General features: G+C 45.3%; 1 protein-coding gene across 1 annotated transcript in view; it reads left to right on the top strand.

Moving 5' to 3' along the window:
* Positions 1-22,182, top strand: part of OCRL (OCRL inositol polyphosphate-5-phosphatase) — a 2,544,778-nt gene that overhangs the window by 996,455 nt on the left and 1,526,141 nt on the right. The window contains exon 13 of the mRNA XM_044057236.1: positions 2,116-2,227. Within this exon, the coding sequence (XP_043913171.1) occupies positions 2,116-2,227 (112 nt within the window). The remainder of the gene's footprint in view (positions 1-2,115; positions 2,228-22,182) is intronic.

Genomic DNA, 22,182 nt, shown 5'->3' with positions numbered 1-22,182 from the left:
ACAAGCCTGTACAGTCAAAAGCAAACACACTACAAAAGCATTTTTTGCAGAATGCAAACCCCTCCTATGAACCCCACATGTGGGAGACTTTGCCTCATTCACCACGCCTTATATTTTTTATTTACTATCTGAGGTCATTGCACCTTGGACAAAGAGCAATCTAACATTTTTGTGGCAGGGTGCAGTCTTGGCATGTATGTAAAATACTACTGTTTAAGCATCAGGTCATAAGCAACTAGTCCATTAAGCAGTAGATCTTGAGTTACTGTTATATATGAGTGACCCCTCAGTTAAGCCACCATTACACTATAGTTAGGCTGCTGACTTCTTTAGCTTAGGCCTGATTTGTTATCTAGTATTGCTGACGGTACAGTGCGATAGAATCTCTGCCCCCTGTTCCAAGCTGCTTTCCCTTTATTGTTCATTAGAGGCAAGCAGTCAGGCTATTTAATGTTTAATCCATGTAGACTTTCATATCCTTCCTCCTCATTTAACCACCGCTTCCCAATATCTTTATATATATATATATATATATATATATATATATATATATATATATATATATATATATATATGCGGTTACACTTCATAATCTCGAATTACTGAAATCTTGAAATTCAGTAACCCCGAGACCATGCGGTCTAAAACCAGAATGCCGAAAGTGCATAAGAGCGAATTCAAATATCTCGAAAACGCGCTTAAGCATTTCTGGTGCATCGTGTGTAGTGTTATGGTGCCTGAACTTGCAGGTGAGTGAGTGTTTGTGTGTGTTTTTGTATGTTGTATGTCTGGGTAAGGGTAGGGACCTGTAAGTCTGAGTGTTGGATTTGTTGGTGTTTGTGTATGTGTGATGTGTATTTGTGTGCGAGCGAGTGGAGGATGGCGTGGTGTGAGGTTTTTTTTTTCATGTTATGTGTGACCTCGGAGTTGGATATATATATATATATAAGTAGGGGGTGTGGGGGGCACAAGCCACCCTGCTTATCTGTAGTGTAGGGTTGTCTTGTTTGTGTGTTATGTGGTGTATGTATGTTCGTGATTGTGTGATTCAGGATTGTGGTTTTCGGTTTTGTGAATGGTTCGACTTTATAATCTCGGGTTACTGAAATTCGGGATTTCGGTAATTCATGATTATGAAGTGAAACCATACACACACACAGTTTACTATTGAACTGCATCAGTCAACCGGTCAGAATGTCGACCCAAAATGCTGAATTCGAAATTTTGAAATGGCAACCAAGGCAAAAATGAATACATCAACATACGTAGTACGATGTTTTCAGCATAGCAGGAGATGACGTCAGTCACCCATGCTATGCACATTAACGTACCATTACACTCTACACTCTACAGTCAAGCTGCTTAGCTAGTACATAGCTACTTGTACTATTTTGCAGGGGGGCTACTCCAATCTGCACCCCCCAAACCCACTGTAAATGAAATATACCAACTCTGAGATTGCACTACAGTGAGGAAATGGACTAATTCCAATTCCCTTTTCCTCACTGTACCGCGATCTCCTTGCACAATGCCGAACTCAAATACTTGAACTACACTACCCATTCGCTGTAGTTAATGTATTTTGGTTTCGCATTCTGCCCACTTGAAAACTGCCTTTCGACCACATGCCGGTCGACCAAAGCAGTTTTGGAATTCTAATAGTAAACTTCCCTCTCTCCATATATGTATATACATGTGTGTGTATAATATATATATATATATATATATATATATATATATATATATATATATATATATGTATATATATGTATATATATATGTATATATATATATATGTATATATATATATATATATATATATATATATATATATATATATATATATATATATATGTGTGTGTGTGTGTGTGTATATATACACATATAGTTTCTTCTGTGCTAGTCTTACAGTTGTTTAAGCTACCCCATGTTTGTGATTTTTCACTATTGCATTTGGTGTGTTTGTGTTATAACTTATTATGGCTAAAAGTCTCCCATTTTTGATCAGTTCATGTACCATTTTTTTAAACAAGTTTAAGTAAATTTGTGGTATCTAAAATAGCTTGCTGTGCTGTCTTGTGATATACTTATTGGTTTTATTTTTCCTTCTTTCAGTGTTGTTCTATGGCTAGGGGACTTGAATTATAGACTTTGCATGTCAGATGCCAATGAAGTTAAAACCAAAATAGTCCATGGGGAGATTAAGCAGCTGCTGGAACTGGATCAGGTAAGCTTGAGCTACTTGGCAAAAAGTGAAAGTCTGTCAATCTGCATATTGAACTTTGGTAATGCTTCACTACTGTGTTTTTCCCATAAAATGAAAGGCATTGAGATGCCAGATGATATTGGTGCTGGATACTCCATGACACTGAGAATCTGTGTTTAGATGTAAAACTAAAATGAAGGGCCATTCAGGATGGAGAAGGATGAAGCAGTTGACAGCCAAGGCCTGGGTCTGTGAAGCTGAAATTTGTGTGAGGATTGAGCATTCTGACAGGTAAGGCCTAGGTCTGTGAAGCTGGATCTTGTGTGCTTTACTTTGAACAGATGCTGTGTACATCACCTCAGGTCTGGAAAATGGCAACCACTGGTGTAATGCAGCTCTGACTTTCATCAGGATGTTGTCAGGATAAAGCAGACGAGCATTTGTGGGTTCATTTCAACAAACATCTGGAATAAGGCTTTGTAACTTAAACTTATAAACAGACTGACTACCACACTCATACATGTTGGCACTCTGGCGTTGGCTGTTCTCTCAAAATGGCACTGCTGCCTGCATGTGCTCACTGTTTATATGCACGTCCTTACATCTGGAAATGCTTCTTAAGGTACATACACATGTTCTGTTCTACAGATACCATCCTTTCTGTTACTGATACAACTACTGTCTATTTCTGTCCTCCGTCAGTAGCTAGCAACCATGACTGGAGCACAAACCATCAGCTAGGAGTAAGGCTTCAGATTATTTGACCGCATCTGTATGGGATTGCCTGTCTTAACTCAGAAAGCAAATACTAAGCTGGGTGTGCATAATATTCTAAATTAAAAGTATATAAAAGTTACTGATGTGTGTATGAATGTCTCGCAGCATTTCTTTTGTGTTGATTGTTACATACTGTTCCTTCTCATTAAGCGCTTGCCTGACGTAGTGCTTTACATATCAGCCTGCATTGTAATATGGTCTGCTTGCCAGAGTGAGGCAAAATACAGGTTGTATTGTGTGAATAAACTGATCTGATTGTTTTATTTTTTTTTCCATCCTTTCTCAACCTGTGAGTTATCAAATCCAGGACTAATCTGACACTGGCTCTTTCACAATGTACAGTCCAAGAGCTTTGCTGCCTCTACCCATAATACCCCACTCTAACAATCTCTCCTTAGATCTCATTTGCCTCCAATGTGTATGGATCTTGATCAAGAGCTCTTCCAGCTTGTATCCTTTTTTGGATTGTTTAGCTTCACAAGTTTGCTATTTCCCTGTACTCTTTGGTATTAGTATTAAAAGCAATTAGTAATAATTACACATTTCCATCCATCTCACTGTTGCAATATTCATTACATTAGGGATCCCCTGCCAAGGGCAGCCCGGCGTCTGGCCAGTATACCAAAGCCTTTGGGTTGCTTTAAAGTATGCTGTATGTCACACACAAGCTCCTTGCGTATCACTGGGCATAAAGGTGATGTCCGGATGTACCATCTTCTGAACTTCTTTGTCACCAGTCTGAATGCCTTCACTTGATCTTTGGCCTAAACGCGCATTCTGTTGCTGGTTCACCAAGCTGTTGCAGATGAATTCCCCATTGGGGTTGTGCTTTTACTTATCCTTTTTATTGTTGCTTTTTGGGTTTCATGAAATCCAAGAAGGGTAAATGCTAATGTGAGAGATAGATTCTTCATAAAGACCACCACAACCAGTGTCTGTTTTGCTTAGGTGCCTTTCACGACCATACGTCCTGTTCTGTCAGGTTTTTGCACCTAAAACCCTTCATAGTAGACTATTTTCTTTGACTCTGTATCTTGAAAATCAACATCTTAAGCTTCTTGTGAAGATGTGATGAATGATACTTCCCCCCTCCAAGGGACAGCCATCAGTGAAGAAGAACGCCGAGAAGCCTAGGCCAGAATCTTCAACTGTTCATCCTCCGCTGGACATCTCTGCCGAGGCACGTGAATGCTCGGAGGTTCACCCAGCGTTGTCTTTGGATTCCTCTGCTACAACAGGGTTGGCGGCTGGTGGGGATTTGACTTTAAATATGTCCAAGGAAGCATTACAGACGTCCTTTTCGGACATTCATGGGGAACTACAGCTGATTATATCAGAGGGTCCTAGGGGTGTTCCTCAATTTTCAGTCAGAGAAGAAGTCCCTACTATTGAATGCTGCCCAGGGTCAGAGCCTTCCAGATTTTATAAGGTGGATGGTCCCATTGAAGAAAAAGCAAAAGACTAAACATTTCTCCTGCTGCTTAAGGAGACACAGAGTGAATGGCAGACCTTCACTTCAGGGTTTGTTTAGTGCTTTGATGGCATTGAAATCACCTCATGGAGTTTCTGTTCCAGGGCCTCCCCCTTGGTCCTTTACTCCCCTAAAAAGACCCAGGGAATGGGATTCCTCTGAGGAGGAGGAGCTGGATTCAGATGATGAATCCCTTGCTTACTCTTCTCACCCTGTCCTTTAAACTGTGGATCAGAGGAAAAGGAACCTACCAGTCCTGATACTCCCTTTGAAGAGATTTCTTCTGGGACATGATCTCCAGGATGATGGAGTTCTTTAAGTGGGATTGTGCTCAGGTCTCTGAGGTACATAAAAGATACTATGAGTTACTGCAGATGGATTCTCTTAAGCCTTCTGCTGTTCCTCCTGTTTTGGCTGGGTTGTTGGATGCATTTCCCAATGCTTTTAAGGCTTCAGACTCTCAGCCTCCTGCTCCCAAAAAACCTAACAGATTCTATAGGGTGCTTGAGGACTGTAAATTTTTGTGCAAGTGTCCTTTTGCTGACTCCTTGGTGGTGTCTATAGCATCTGATAAGCCCTCTCAATTGCTTTCTTCTCCCAAGTTACTGCCCTTTGATAAAGATAACAGGACCCTGAAAAGGCTAGGCAGGAAGGTTTACATCTCTGCTACCTGGGTTTTTATGGCTGTTAATTATCAGACCCATGTGTCCAGGTACTTGTTGGCTCTCCTGTCTTAGGCTTTTCAGGTTCTTCCTGATCTACCATACTTTGGGGGTAAGACATCTATTCTTTCCCTGTTAGGCATTTCCTCCCACATGACTCGTCATTCCATCAAGTGTAGTTATGATGCAGCAGATGCTTCCTCTAGAGCTGCTGCTTTTGGTTCAGTGATGAGGAGGTATTCTGGGCTTCAGATTTAACCTTTGCCTGATGATATTAAGGCTAAGTTGATGGATACCCCTCCTGATAATTTTTTTGGGGAAGCTGCTGCTGCTTTGTTTAAATCCCTTTAGGATATGGGCAAGGATTTACAGGAACTTAAATATGTGTTTTTCTCCTATGCCTAAATTTCAGAGAAACTACCCCAATAAGCCTTCCATTATTCGCAGGCAATCTCACCCTCCTCCTGAGGGTAAAAAGGGTGGCAAGTGGGTTCATCCTGCTTAAGGCTACTCTGACTTCAGTGCCTCAGAAGTCTCTCTTTCCAGATAAACGAGGTGCTGTCTGCCAATCATATTCTTCCTAGCCACTTTCCTTTGCCTCTCTCTCTTCCTGTTTGGCTACAGATTACTCAGGATTCCTGGGTCCTGTCCATTATTCTCCAGGGGTTTTCATGATTTAGAAATCCCTTTCCCCCTTTTATGGGTGTTCCTCAGCACCCTCAGGAAAGAATAGTTGTGTAAAATCTTACCATAACCATAGATGTTCTTGTCTTCCATGTTGCAATATTCAAAATCCTTGGGTTATCCTGTGCTAGCTACCCGAACATCCAGCCAGTATACAAAAGCTTCTAGTCACTGCTAGGTATGTGGGAAGTCTGATGTTGGCCGAGGGTGCGTGGGCCATAAAAGTGACATCTGCCCCAGGTGGACCCAGTCCCAGGATAGCTGTACAAATCCCATGTCATCCAAGAAAGTATAGTTTTAATTGAAAAAGGGGGTTAGAAGGGAGGGAATGAATACTGCAATTTGGAAGATAGCATCTGTGGTTATGGTAAGATTTTACACAATTATTCTATGTCCTTCTATTCTCATGTTGCAGTATTCAAAACCCTTGTGAGAGTGCCAGAGCTCAAATGGAAGAAGAGGGGGGGTGGCATGGAACCGTTTTCCACAAAACCATGTAGGGATTGCCCTAGCAAATCACGCTCTAGATCTGGAGATGTGATCCATTCTGTAGTGTTTAGTGAAGGTATGGACAGATGTCCATGTAGCTGCCTGTAGAATGGAAGCAATGTCCAGTCCTTTAAAGAAGGCTCCAGATAAAGCAATTGCTTTAGTGGAGTGGGCCTTAATTTTGAATTTAGATGTTTTCCATGGTAGGTGTAGCAAAAGGATATAACCCTGGAAATCCAGGCAGAAATGGTCTGTTTTGTCACTGCTTTTCCCAGAGCTCTGGGGTGAAAGGAAACAAATAATTGCTTTGATTTCTTAATGGACTTGGTCTTGTCAAGGTAAAATCTAAGCTGTCTGTGAACATCAAGGTGTAATGCAAGACTCTCTTAGTGTTATTCTGGTGATATGGGAAAAAGGTGGGCAGGTGAACACCTTGGTTCAAGGACAGCTCATTGACCACCTTGGGCATGAAGGGAGGGGTTGGTCCTCAGGGTCACTCTGTCTTTGTGGAAGAGGAGAAAGGGAGGTGTTGCCATGATGGCCTGGAGCTCTGACCCTCTTCTGGTATTCACAGTCAGAGGAATAACTTTGCAGGAAGATGGAATGGTAGAGGAGGGTCAAGAGGCAGACGGGCCAAAATAGCAGCAAGTTGGGCTTTAACAGAGGAATGTGCCAACCCTGCTTGCAAGAGCTCACACAGGACAGCACTAAGGGGACCTCACCTTGAAGTGGGTCCAGCTGTCTCTGTAGACACCACATGGAGAATCTTTTTCATTTTGACAAGATCTCCTAGTATTGGGTTTCCTGGCTTCCTGCAGGACTTTAAAGGTGTCTAAGGGATCCAACTTCTATCACCCACAGAGTTAGGTCCAGAGAGTCTACGTGGGGATGGATTAGGGATCCTTTGTCCTGTGTGAGAAGGTCCACTCTTTGAGGTAACTTGTGATGATTGTCCCTGGCTAAATGCAGAAGGAGGGTGAACCAATGTTGCCTTGGCCAAAAGGGAGTCCCCAACAAGATGTTTGGTTTGTCCTGCTGGATTTTAAGTAGGATTATTTGAAGGAGTGGAAAGGGAGAGATGCATAGAGAAACATCCCCTTCCATGAAATTGAAAAGGCGTCCGTTGCCCTCGCTAGGGGGACTGGGTAGTCTGGTGCAAAATAGTGGTAGTTGTCTTTTCAGAGGGGAGGCAAACCGATCTATTTGTGGTGTGCCCCACTTGGACAATGTCCAGGAACATATCCCTGTGAAGCACCCATTCATGGGATTGTGACATGGACCTGCTCAAAGTGTCTGCCTGAGAGTTTTGTGCTGAAGGGATATAAACTGCCTGCAGGGTGACTCCCTGTTGGACCACCAGATACCAGGCTTGGAGTGCATGTCTGCGTAGCGAGTAGGATTTTGTCCCCCCTTGTTTGTTCACATATCATAGAACTCTAGTGTTGTGTGTGAACAATTTCAGGGGTCCTTGTTTAGATGTATAGGAAGGCTCTCAAGGCAAATAGGATTGCTCTCATTAACATGATGTTGATGTGCTCCCACCTCAAGGTGTCTGACCAGGTTCCCTGCACCCTCAGGGTGCCCACAACAGCTCCCCAGCCCAGATCTGAGGCAACTGTGTACATTTCCTGAACTGGGGGAAGGAGTTGTAAGGGAAGTCATGGGTTGTGACTTGGTTCAACCACTAAAGGATCTCCACCCTTATACATGGAAGGAAGGGAATGTTGACGTCCAAGGGGTGTGAGTGTTGGGTCCATGTGGACCTCAGGTACTATTGCAGTTTTCTCATATGGAGTCTTGCCAATGGCAGCATTGGAATAGTGGAAGCTATATGGTCCAGTAATCTGAGATATTGTCTGGCTGTCATAGCAGTGGCATGGAGGACAGAGGATAGGTATTGCTTTAGGTTTTCCACCTTTTGGAGTGGAAGGAATCCTCCCATGACATCTGTCCTTATTCTGCACTCCAGGAAAACTTGGTCCTGGGAGGGATTTAGGTTGGACTTTGGGTAATTGATGTTGAATCCCAGTGCCTCTAAGACTGAGATAACTTTGTGTAGTTGGTGGTCTAGGTATCTGGAACATTCTGCTTGTATCAGGAGGTTGTCCACGTATGGAAAATGTTGAATCCCTTGGACCCTATAATAAGCAATCACTGGAGCCAGACACTTGGTGAATACCCTTGGAGCTGTAGAGAGCCCAAAGGGCAAGGCAAAGAATTGAAAATGTGAGCAACCCACAGGAAAACATAAATATTTCCTGTAGTTGGGCCTTATAGGGATGTGTAGGTAGGCATCCTTTATGTCCAAGGTGGCTAGAAATCCCTGCAGCATTACCAAGGGAAAGAGGTTCTGGAGAGTAAGCATACAAAAGATGGGTACTTGTAAGAAAAGGTTGAGGTGGGAGAGAGCCAGGATATGTCTCCATGGTCCATCCTTCCTTGGAACTAAGAAAAGTCTGGAGTAAAAGTCCTTTCCCTTTCTGACAGGGGAATGGGTTGTATGGTTCCTTGAGAAAGGAGGCTGTCTATGACTGGCTTGAAAAAGGGAGCTGGTCTTTGGGTGGCTGTGGGATGCCTCTTAAAGAGGGTGGGATGATCCAGATCATGAAATAACCCTTTTCTGTAATGTCCACGACCTGACTGTCTGAGGTAATGCTTCACTAAACTGGAAGACTGTAAGAGATCCTTAGGGACAGGGAAATGGAGTCTGGGGATGTGGACAGCAAAGGCAGGTATTCACAGGCGACCTGCCCTGTCCTGAAACTGAGGTTTCTGGGCAGGAGTCTGAGCAGGATTGGAAGGGGTCTGCTACTTCCTGGTGCTCATTCTACTCCTAGAATAGAGTGTTTTCTAATGAACTGGGTCTTGGAGGGGTAGTTCCTATGAAGTTTGGGGATAGGGGAGACAAGTGTTTGAGGTCCTGGAGTTCCTTCCCCTTTTGTTGAAGGATCTTGAATAGCTCAGCCACTGTATTCGCAAAAAGGGCAGAGTTATCCAGTGGAGTGTCCAGGAGTTTGGCCCTAATATCTGATAAGGCCTGTAGTCTTAACCATGAGTATCTTCTAATGACTGAGACAGAGGCTGCAGATCTGACGGAGGCTTCTGCAGCATCATAGTTGCATCTAATCGAATGTCTCGTGACTTGAGAAGACATTGAGATGAGGCTAGATATTTGAGCCTTGGGAGATCTGCTAAAAGCTTGGTGACCTGAGTAAAAAGTGCCAAGGCATACTTAGACATATGCGTCTGGTAATTTACTGTCCTAAAGGCCAAGGTAACAGAAGTGTAAACATTTTTGGCAGTGCTCTCCATTGCCTTACTGTCCTCGTCTGTGGGAAGGACAGAGGTGGGGGGAAGCAGTCTGGATGGTTTATCTTCAGAAACTGAAACCGTGCCAGGGTCTGCAAGCGGGCATTTAATCAGGAATTTTGCCCCTTCAGGGACCTTATAGAACCTGTCAGGCTTTCAAGGGGCAGGTGGTGGGGAATCAGGATTCACAGAAGCTGCGGTGAAAGCATCCAGGAAGGCTGGTAGGACTGGAGGAATGGTAGAAGGAGCAGGAGCGTCCATCTGCAAGAGCTCATAGTATCTTTTTTGGATCTCTGATATTTCATAAGAATCCCACTTAAAATATTCTCTCATGTCTGAAATGGTCTTACCAAAGTTGAAGTCATCTCATGGGGAATCTGTCTCAACAGAATCCTGCTTTGGGGAAGCATACTGGCTTCTGAGATGCATAAGAAAGAATCCTCTGAAGAGGAGTCTGAGGAATCCTCAGCTTCAGGTTGGAGAGTGCCCTTGACCTGAGGCATGGGGCTAATAAGTGGAGGGCAGCTGATGGAAAAGCAGCCATAGCAGGCCTTTGGGCCATAAAAGCATTAAATAGGCTCCGGGGAAAGGCCTGCAAATCAGGCTGGCTTTCTGCAGGGGGGGGTCATGTTTACTCTGTTTCTTTATTTCCAGGAGGGCCTAGAGTGCATAGGGCCTAAGGAGGGCCTAGATTCTGTTTGCTGTGAAGCAGTGGAAGAGCCTGTCTGGATGGCCATAACAAGCCAAGGTTCCCCTCACCGTCTGCTAGACCACCACAGATGTGCTTTCTGCTCTAGGTTCTGTGGCCTCCCGAATGGTACCCCCACTATACCTATATTGGCAGATTCCAAATGTTCCTCCAGGCAAACATCGGCCACAGGAGGGACGTCTGGTGGAGGAGGTACAGCAGCAGGTTCAGGTGCTAGCGCCAGACATTTAAGATGCTGATTTTCTAAGTAAATATTAAGGGCATGCAGACAACTGCAGAGTGTCTTAGGTATGAAGGCCTGACAGATCGCACAGCTTTGGTCGTGTGTAGGCCCTAAGCAGAAAAGGCAGAGCTTGTGGGCACCCTTATGGGGATCTGATGTCTTCACTTGCACTTTACTTTCTTGTATGACATGAACATAAACAAGCATGCAGTGACCTAAAAAATCAGAAAAAATGGCCCCAACAGGGTACTTATCTTTTAAATTTGAAGATCCGATGGCAGGGACTGCAGGAAGAGCTGATATTCTACTGGAGTAGAGAAGTTCTGAGGTAAGGTATGTGCAGATGTCACTTTTATGGCCCACGCACCCTCAGCCAACATCAGATGTCCCACATACCTAGCAGTGATGTGAAGCTTTTGTATACTGGCTGGATGTATGGGTAGCTAGCAGAGGATAACCCAAGGGTTTTGAATATTGCCACATGAGAACAGAAGGACATCAAGTCTCCTCCTTTCTAGAGGTGCTTTGAGCCCTTTTCTAGAGGTGCTTTGAGCCCTTTTGACTAAGGGTACTATTCAAGAGATGCCTTTGTCCCAAAGGGAGAGGGGGGTTTTACTCCAAGATGTTTCTATTACCCAGGAAAGAGGGTACTTGGAGACCAATGCTAGACCTGTCTCATCTAAACACTTTTCTGAAGGTGTCCTCCTTTCGAATGTTGTCCCTTCAGACTTTTTTCCCTATTTTGCTTCCTTAAGCTGGTATTGTGTTTCTGGTTCTCAAGAATGCTTGTTTCCATATCCTGATCCATCCCCTTTTCAGGAAGTTTTTACATTTTTCTGTTGCTTCCTGGCATTTTCAGTTATCTGCTTTGCCTTTTGGCCTTTCTACTTCCCAAGTTTTTTCCTGAGCTTTGGCACTCTCCGTAATGTAATGAATACTGCAACAGTGAAATGGAAGGACATAGTACAGTTGTGTGAAATCTAATCATAGTGGGAGATGTCCTTCTCTTCACTGTTGCAATATTCACTCCCTCCCTCCAACCCCTGGTCTATTTCTCTTCTGGATGTACTGATTACCTTTCCTTTCCTTGGACTGGCATTCCTACCGGGGCTCTCACTTCTGAGGATGGTACATCCGGACGTCACTTTTGTATCCTATGCTACGCAAGGAGCATACGTGTGACGTATGGCATACTTAAAGCAATCTAAAGGTTCATAAGTTCATACTAGGCTAACTGCCCATGTGGGCCATTTTAAACCTAGCCAATTATCCCCTTTGAGAATCAAACCCTGCTCCTTGTGTCTGTAGGGTAAACACATCAACCATTATACCAACCCAAATTTCAAGGCTTTGGTATATTGGTTGTATGTTGGGCCGCCCTTGGCAGAGGATTCCTAATGTAATGAATACTGCAACAGTAAAGAGAAGGACATCTACCATCGTTTCCTGTGCTAATGTGTAGTTATTTGACATTTCCTGCCTTACCTTGTTTCTTGATAATAGTTAATATAATGCTAATTGTGAACTATTTACTGCTGTTAGTGGCTAATAGTAAGTATTAGAGTTAAAGTAGTGTCTTAGATATTTTTAATGTGTGTTTTTGGTAGGCAGGTATCTTTAAGATTTTTCTGTCCTGTAGTTAGTGTGTGTGTGTGTGTGTGTGTGTGTGTGTGTGTGTGTGTGTGTGTGTGTGTGTGTGTGTGTGTCATAGAGTCCTTTGAACACTGAGAAGGATTCAGGGCTTAAAAATGTGTTTCTTGTGGGCAGTAACTACCACCCGCTCATTTAGAAATGAAAGCCAAGAATATGCTGCTTTTGGTGCTTGAACTCTCAGTGAAGGATGAACCAAACTCTCATTCAATCTTCCACTGGCTCGTTCTCCTCTCTCTTCCCTAGCAAGAAGTCAGAAAAACAGAAGGATAGGTCAAGAGACAAGGAGTCCAAGTCCCGTGAAAAAGAGCAGGAGGATCACAAACTGCCTTCTTCATTTACTGAGGGACAGCAGGAACTAAAGGTACACTGTTTTTCAGGTCCTCCATCTCTGACCACTTTGAATCTTTTGGTGCCAATTCAGCCCTGATCTCTGATGCTGTTGGTCTCTGAGTCTTTCAACTCCCCTTCCCTGAACATATGCAGTCTCTCTTTAGCTAAGGACCCTACCACATCGTTGGGCAGACTTCACTGTTCCATCTGCCCTATCACTCAAGTGGAATTTTCTCTGTGACCATCCCCCTCTCCTCATCTGGTCTGATCTTCACCCTTTCAGATAAAATTTTCAATTCTGTTGACCACTAAGGGGGTAATCCTAGCCATCTTCTGTGGCTTCCTCATCCAAGTCTGCCAGGTCAGTAGAGAGCCTTAGACCATCAGATCTGAAGCAACTGATGTGATCCCTCCCTTAGGCCCATATGCAGCTAGGTGTTATTCCTGCCTCTTCTGCATCAAGGCATGAGGTTTCAGGTCCCAGTGTTGCTATTCCTTCCTCATTTTCTTTGGTGCTGGAGTTGAATGAGCTAACTGCATTCTTGACAAGGAGTTGTCTGAGCTGGGCATGCCTCACAGCCAAGCATTTGATCCCGATGCCCCAGGGTCACAATTGAACTTCCATGTGTCTAAGTCATCCATGCCTGCATCTCGGCTCCAATCTCAATATCTGAGCTGATCAAGTCAGCACCGGTGATTTGCTTGGGCCTTCACATGTGAGGAGTGCTGGCATGCTTCTCAGTTGTCCATATTTTGTCAGAATACCCAAATATTTGCCTCCTATTTTTTTGGTCTGTTCCTCATAAAATTTGTGGTTTTATGGCAAATCACTGAAAAGTGGCGTCACCAAATAATAACCGACATATCAGTTTTAGACGTTATATCCTTCAGAAGCAAATTATTTTGTTTTTCTAAGTTTGAAAGACCAGTATTTAAAATGTCTCCATTTTTGGATTTTGTCCCTTCACTATTTTAGGCTTTGTCCAGATTTCTTGTGCTAAGAAAGTTGAGAGGTATCCACTCAGTCCAGCCGTCCAGCTTCAGTCTTGGTCTTTGACATTGTGAGAGGATCCTCTGCCATTCTTGGAGTTTCAGCAGTTACATCAGATCCAGTCCAATCTCTCAAGCTTTATGTGACTGCTGATCTGCATTCTTGGACAGTCCTTGTCTTTGAGTCTCCAGGCTTCCCTGGATTCAGGGCAACACCATCTCTTCTGTGTCTCCTCCTGCTTACTCAGCCAGGAAGGTTCATGGAAAGACCAAGTGTAAGACGCAGTACTTGGATTTCTCCAAGGAATCCCTCACCGAGGGCACTGAACTCATTAAAGGGGAGGGCTCTCCCAAATTCTCCCACAATGATGCCTCATGTGATATTGTTCGATCTCCCCGTTTGTTCTTACACACGGGTTCGGAGCCGATCCTCAGCTCCGAGTCGGCCGCTTCACAAGCTCTGCATCTAAGAGAAAGCTCGAGGCACAGTCTATATCCCATGATCCTCCTCTACCATCCCCCAGATCTAGTTTGCCACTGCAGCAGATCGCGTTGAGGAGGGCTCGGGCCAGTTAAAACTTTTGTATATTTTTTCAATTTTAGAGCTGTTTAAATTGTTTTCTTTTTTCTAGTAGCATTTATAGTGTTAGTGTGTGTGTGTGTGCTGTTTTACCTAGGAGTTTGCATTTCTATATAGTGATATAGATATAATCTTGGGGCTTAGGCCTATTTAGTACTGTCGGGGCTCTGACAGCTTTAGTAGTTTGCTTATAAGCTTAGTTAGATTTTCTTCCTAATATTTAGCAGTATAGCATTTGTGTGCAGTGTTTTTTTTGCTATATATTTACTTGTTTACATATATATATATATATATATATAAATATATATATAAATATATATATATATCCTTATATTTACTCTTATATAGTGTAGTGTATATTCATATTAGTTAAATTAGTGACTGTTGCTAAGATTACTTAGCTTCTCATAGTACATAGTTAAATTAGTGTTTATACTTTTGATAAGCTAGCTAACCTTGGATAAAGTTTGTTCCCTGTCAGTCATGTCTGAAAAAGCTAAATCAGGGTTCAAAAGATGTCAGTGTGGACAGAAGATGTCCATTACTGACAATCATGCTTCCTGCGTCTACTGTCTTGGCCCTCTCCACCTGCAGGAGGACTGCTCTATTTGTCACTCTTTCAGTGGAAGGGTCATGATGGAAAGGTGCAGGAAGCTGATAGAAAGGGGCTTATTAAAGCCTGACTTTCAAGAAGCCTTGGAGAAGGCTGATCAGGCGTCTAAGTCTTCGAAGGGGTCGAAGACTTCGAATGTATCGGAGCCCAGGTCATCGGCTCCGAGCACCTCGTCTAAGGTTCGGTCGCCGGCTCCACAGACCTCGGGGCCGAGCACCGAGCGATTAACTCTCATCAAGCCTCAGGTCTTGGAGCTGGTGTCAGAGGTGCCTCCACCCTCGATCCTTTGGTCGCTGACTTCTTCAGCCCCTTCGACCCGTTCCTCCAGGCTGTTATCTGATACTGACATGGATCGAGTGGTACAGAAGCTCATGGAGAATACTGCTCTATCCAAACTAATTGCGGTTTCATCCCAGTTGGTTTTGAAACTGGAAGCCCTTCCTGTATCTCCAGCAGATCCTCCTTCGAGACCCTTCCAGTCTTCGGAGCCGGGAGAAGAGGAACCGATGATTGTTGAACCCTCGGTGCCGAAGCCTACCTGTGTGCAATCGGTGCCACTGACCTCGACTCCCTCAGAGCCCATCGAGGAGTCACGAAGCCGATGGTCACTCCTTGGTTCCAGGGCCGAGAGTCGAAATGAGCTTTCGGTTCTGACTCTTCCCCTTGGAGCCTCAGCACAGATTAGATCGGCTCCGTCCTCAGGGACGGAGCCCGTGGTCCTGGTCTCGGGGAAACTACCGTGCTCTTCGGATCTGGTGGAATCCTCGGCCCGGGGCTCCAGTGCCTTCGACGTCATGGGGAAGGTTTTGTCTGAAAAGACATTCACTTCATTGGAATCATCTTCTCCTTCCCCCAAAGGGCCGCGTTCTGTTTCTATACCAGCGATCCCTCCCAAGCGTAGAGACCCAATGCCTCAGCCACCCCCAGAGGGTGTTCCCTGTTCCTCGGAAGCTTCACCAGATGCCCCCTCTGATGAAGTCCCGAGGAAGAAATTGTGCAAGAGGAGGCACATTGATTCTCCACAAGAATCACTGACATCGGACACAGATTTGGATGAGTCAGAGGGGTCCCCACGGTCCTCCTCAGAGGATGTCTCGTTTGCTGACATCTTGGAGATCTTGAAACAGAGGGGTGATTGGCAGACTCTTGCCCCCACTGAGGACAAATCGGTGTTGCTGAAGGCATTTGGGGCTCAACCTTCTACCTCCTGGGTGACCCCGCCCTTCGATGAGCTAATGGACCTAATAGCTCGAAGGGCGTGGGAGACTCCGGATACAGTGGAACCAGTCCCTAGGAGGCCGAATAAGTATATTACTGCCCCCGAGACAAAGCTTATCTTACAAAAGGAGTCCCAGTGGATGCTATGGTGGTAGCGGCAGCCACAAAGAAGGAAATGTTTGACTCTTCTTCCTCTGTTCATCCTCCTAATAAGGATTCCAGGACTATGGACAGGTACGGAAAGCGCGTTTTCAGTTCAGCGACTTTTTCCATGCGTTTGCTGAACTACCTCACGCATTTTACACGACTTCCGAGAGCTCTCATTAAGGAGTTGGGAGATGCTCTCCAGGGTAAGATGCTGCTGTCTCCGAAAAGGTAAAAGCACAACTTAACACCCTCAGTTTGATAGTAAACTCATCCATGAGGCTCATCTGGTATGCAGCCGAGGGTTCGAGTAGGGCTGCAGCTTCAGCGATCGCTCTACGGAGACAATCCTGGATGCGCCTTTGCTCCTTTGCGGAAGCCTTCAAGTCTTCCTTTACCAATGCCCCCTTTGATGGTGCCACCCTGTTTGGTCCCAAAGTGAAGGAGACTCTCACTCGGTGTGAGCAAGAAGGTAAGACCCTCTCTGCCGTAGGGGTCTGTTTTTCCGCCCCGACCAGACCATACCCCAAAGGGCAAAGAGGCAGAAAAATGTGGTTCCGAAAGACTCTGGGATCTTTCCAGTCCACACAGAGTGATGCCTCCTCCAGAGGCAGAGGAGGAGGAGGCAGGAATGGAAGATGCCACCCAGGCTGCAGAGGGGGTCCGCAGAACTAGGGCAACAGGGATAGCATCCCTGGGAAGCCCTTCCAGCACTCCTGAGGGGAGGCCCGACTGTCATACTCTGGAGGCAGTCGGGGGTCGCTTAGCTTTATACCCAGAGGCCTGGCTAAATCTTACTATGGATTCCTGGGTAAAAAGCGTAGTAACCAGAGGATACAACATCCCATTTATAACCATGCCCCCCGAACAAAAGAGATTTCCAGATGTTCCACCCAGTCTGCGAGATCAAGCAGCAATAGAAATAAGAAAGCTGCTCGAAAAGAGTCATCCAACCAGTCCCGGCGGACCAGATAGGATCCGGAACTTACTCAAGGTTCTTTTTAGTTCCAAAGAAAACAGGGGACTGGAGGCCGATTTTGGACCTCAGCAAACTCAACACCTTCGTAAGGAAGGAAAAATTCTGGATGGTCACACTACAGTCGATCCTTCCCTTCCTGCAGAAGGACGATTGGATGTGCTCTATAGATCTCAGGGACGCTTACTACCACATCAAAATGGCCAAAGCGTCCCGAGATCATCTGCGCTTCCGGCTGGGAGCCAGTCATTTCTGATTTTGAGCTCTGCCCTTTGGTCTCACCTCAGCCCCCAGGGTGTTCACCAAATGCATGGCAGTAGTGGCGTCTCACCTGAGGCGGATAGGATTCCGGGTGTTTCCGTATCTGGACGACTGGCTCCTCATCGCCACCACCAAGCATCGCCTTGTACAATCCAGAGAGTACACAATCAACCTTTGTTCCCGTTTAGGGATCTTGGTCACTTTCGAAAAATCTGCCTTGTCACCCTCACAGCATATCTCATTCATAGGGGCGGAGTTAGATACTACCACAGTGCTGATCAAACTCCCACAAACAAGAGTATCAGCCCTCAGAGACCAGGTTGCTATTCTTATTCGGAACAGAAAAGTTTCTGCGGCACAAGTGCTGAAAGTTCTAGGCATGATGGCAGCCATGCTGATTGCAGTTCCTCTGGGCGGATGCACATGAGGATCCTCCAGTGGCTGCTCTTCGCACAGTGGTCGTTCCAACAGCTCCCTCTGTCACACCACATCTCGATCACGGAATCTTGCAAGCGGGATCTTCGATGGTGGCTAAACAGCCAGGATTTGACGATGGGTCGTCCGTTTGTATTACCCAGCCCTACAGCCACAGTAACCATAGATGCTTCCCTGGTGGGGTGGGGGGGCTTTTCCAGGACAGAACAGTCCAAGATGGAGTATAATCTGCATATCAGTGTTCTGGAGCTGAGAGCGGTGCTCCTAGCGTTGCAACACTTTCACAAATCTGTACCTCTCGGAACAGTGGCAGTTCAGACGGACAATATATCGGTGGTCTGGTACATAAACAAGCAGGGTGGAACCAGATCTTATCCACTATGCAGAGAGGCCCTGAGAATTTGGCAATGGGCGGTGTCCACAGGTCGTTTTCTGATAGCAATGCACATCCCGGGGTCATCCGTCATTGCGGACAGATTGAGCAGAGCCATCCTGTTGCCTCACGAGTGGACCCTAAACAGTCAAGTAACGGAAAGGATTTTCCGCAAATGGGGCCAGCCTTGTTGCGATCTTTTTGCATCCCCCTTGAATGCCAAATGCAGAAGCTACTTTGCCCTTCTTCCCTCTCCGGGGAGTGCCCCCAGGGACGCACTGGTACACGATTGGCCCCTGGGTCTCCTGTATGCTTTCTACAGAAAGCCAGGAATCTGGAAAGGACGATCATACTCATAGCACCATTCTGGCCTTGACAGATCTGGTTTCACTTCCTTCGTGCCCACCTGATTGAGGAACCATGGATTCTGGACCCAGAGCCAGATCTATTGACTCACTCATCGGGAGTTCCTCATCCATCCCTTCAGTCCCTCAAACTGACAGCTTGGCTGCTGCACTTCCCAATTTAGCCAGGTCAAAGTTTTTGTCTCCTACAGTACAACACATTTTAGTTTCTTCCCACAAACCCTCCACCAGAAAACTATACAAAAGCAAATGGAAATGTTTTGCTTGCTGGACATCAGCGCAAGAATTAGATCCCTTGGTGGCCCCGATACACAAAATCCTAGAATTTTTATCCACACTGTTTCACGAAGGGACCTCTACTTCTACGATAAGGGTGCAATTAGCGGCCATATCGAACTTCCATGTAGGTGAAGGGGGTTCTTCGGTTATGTCTCTCAGGATTTGTAGGGCCTTCATGAAGGGTACCTTTCTCCTTCGGCCACCCATCCGCGAGCCGGTTTTTCTGAATTTGATGTTGTCTCAGCTTATGCTGCCACCATTCGAACCAGCTTCAACCTGCTCACTTAAGTGTTTGTCATGGAAGACCCTTTTCCTCATTGATGTTATTTCAGCTCATAGAATATCAGAGCTACAGGCATTGTCAGTCAAACCGCCATACTTGGTTTTTCACCCAGACAGAGTCTCCTTGTGTACCAATCCGTCATTTCTCCCGAAGGTATGTTCTGTGCTTAACATTAACCAGTCTATTGAACTCCCCACATTTTTCAAAAACCATTCAAACAAATTGGAATACATGCTACACAAGTTGGATGTACATAGACAACTGAGATTTTATCTGGACAGAACAAAAGATTACAGAAAGTCGGATCAGCTGTTCGTGTCATTCACAGATAATAAGAAGGGCATGGTAGTAACTAAACGGACATTATCCAAATGGCTTTCGGACTGCATAAATTTTGTTTATTCAGCTTTAAAGCACCCACTTCCGTTCAAGCCAAAGGCTCATTTTACCAGGGCCGTTTCTACTTCTTCAGCCCATGCCGCTCTTCTTCCGTTTGATACTATTTGTGCAGTGGCTACGTGGGCAAAACCTCATACGTTTGTCACTCACTACAAAGTAGACAGGTCCTCCAAGGACAGGGCGTCCTTTGGTTCCACTGTACTCAGGAACGTTCTTCCATAAGTCACCCAGGGTAACGGAGCTAGGGACACTACCCGTGTGTAAGAACAAACGGCGAGATCGAACAATTTCATATAAAGAAGTTATGTTCTTACCATAACGTTCCATGTGAATTGTTCATCTCGCCTTTGTTCTTACATCCCCTCCCTCCTTCCCCCACCACGTTCTGGAAGAATGGGTACGACTAGTGCCTGGTTGGTATTCTCTAGGTTGCCTTCTCTACCTATTCTTCAGTAAGTTGCTTATTAGCTATTTTCCTATCTGTGGTTGGTTCTAGTTTTGTTCAGTCTCAAGTGTGTGATTGCGTGAGCGTTAGACGCAGTGGGTAGTAGTGCGTTCTGGTTCTTGCAAACTAGATCTGAGGGATGGTAGAGGAGGATCATGGGATATAGACTGTGCTTCGAGCTTTCTCTTAGATGCAGAGCTTGTGAAGCGGCCGACTCTGAGCCGAGGATCGGCTCCGAACCCGTGTGTAAGAACAAAGGCGAGATGAACAATTCACATGGAACGTTATGGTAAGAACATAACTTCTTTTTTTGGCAACTTGCTTGAATTGTTAAAACAGTCCCTTTCTCTGAAGAGTTTCTGTCTCTGTAGGCCTTTAGTACTGGTCCATTCACATCCTGGGTGGGTCTGTCCTCTAGATGCCCTTATAGACCTGGTATCTCAGAAGGTTTGGAGGGAACCTAATGCGGTGGAACCAATCCCCAGGAAACCAGATAAAATTCGGGCCCCTCTCATAAACAGACTCCATTGGGTCAAGAGTCTGGCCATGTATGCCATCGTGATTGTGGCTGCCACCAAGAAAAGGAGAGTTCCTTGGTCCATCCACCCAGCAAAAAGTCTTGGGCTTTGGATCAGATGTTCTTCGTTCCACATTGCTGCAGTCCTTACTATTGGGTAGTCCGCTGTCCAGTCGGCCCGAATACCAGAGTATATGGCTGACGTCGGTCAGGGCGCATTAGACTGACGTCAGTACGTCAGGGTACTAACGCGCATGACCGACGTCATATCCTCAGTCTTTTTTGCCGCATGGTCCGATGCAGAAGCAGTTTTGCGAGTGCAGGTTGGCGTTCTGAAATATTTCCGAAGTCGGAGTTTCAGACCGAATCAGAGTTGGGGAACATTTTGGTTTTTTTTTGCCTCAGTATTTAACCGGATGTCAGAAAAAGTGAATAACTGTATTTCTTGTGGGAAACAAATACCTCATAGGGATTACCATACCTTGTGTATACCTTGTTTAGGGCCTGAGCACGACGTTGTTGGATGCCGCTCTTGTGCTAGGTTTAACAAACGCACTATTAAGAGAAGGTTAGACTGTGCCAGGTTAGTGTTTGGGAAGCGTTGCAATTATAAAATGCCGTCGGATGCTCCGGCGCCCGCTTCAAGAAGCGCAAGGACAAAACAGCGAAGCCTAGAGTTGATGAACCGGCAGTCCCGGACGTCGGTTCTTTAGTAGGCTCAGTGGAGCCAGAGGTTTTGCCAGGAGTTTCTTTGGAGTCTCAGGCAGAGACTTTACTGTTACAGGATGTGCCTTCTCAGGAGGTAGGCCAGGCTGAGGGGCTTCTCAGGTATCTGTTCTTCCCTCTCTTCCCAAGGTAGTTAGAGCCTCTCCTTCTGTTTCCAAAACTTCTTTGAGAGGTAGGCCAAGTTTAGCTTCAGTGGGGCTTCTCCTAGCACTTCAGGTTCTGTGCCTAAGAAACATATGCTTAAAATGGCAGAAGATTTGATTACTATGATTAGAGGTTCTATGCCCTCCTGATAAGAGGCCTAGGGTGGAACCTGAGTTTGATAGTTTTGAACAGTGTTCAGAGGCTTCTGAGTCTTCTGAAGATTTGCAGGAGTATCCTCCTTATTCTGATTCTGATGTGGATGATTCCACTCCTACAGCTTCTCCTCCTGAGGATTTCTCATTTTCAGAGACTCTGCATTCCATGAGGGAGCACTTTAAATGGGAAGGCCAGTATTACTCTGATTCCAGGAAAAGGCTTAGGGAATTCTTGTTTTACCCCAGCATAGGCCCTTAGCTATACCTCCTGTGTTGAATGTGGTGGAAGATGTTTTGCAGAGGCTTCCTGAACCCTGATTCTTTGCCTCCTGCTCCTGTTAAACCTGATAGGTACTATAGGGTGCCTGAAGCTCATAAGTATCTTTTAAGAGTCCTAGGGCAGATCCGAAACTGTTTCTCAGGGACCTAAAGGTGTTAAGGCCTCTGTGGTTAAAACCCTGTTCCCACTGATAAAGAGGCAAGGGCTTTGGATAGATGGGGAAAGAAAGTGTATACTTCTTCCACTTTAGCCATGAGGGCGTTGAATTGTCAGTTTCACATGCTAAAATATCAAAATTATCTCCTTTCACAACTGAAATCTAAGGTGGATGCTTTGGCGGAAGGTATTGAGTGTAAAGAGTTGCTGGATTTAGTTCATGTGTCTGAACAAGTGGGTACGCATTCTTTGCAATGTGGTTTTGATGCTGTACAGGCCTCCTCGAGGGTGGCTGCCACTAGTTCTGTTCTTCGCAGGCATGCCTGGTTG

Source organism: Protopterus annectens, chromosome 15.part0 (genome assembly GCF_019279795.1).
Source record: "Protopterus annectens isolate FY-2018-M chromosome 15.part0, PAN1.0, whole genome shotgun sequence".
Classification (NCBI taxonomy): domain Eukaryota; kingdom Metazoa; phylum Chordata; order Ceratodontiformes; family Protopteridae; genus Protopterus; species Protopterus annectens.
The sequence above is the reverse complement of the archived record's forward strand: the minus strand, read 5'-3'. Positions and strand labels throughout refer to the sequence as shown.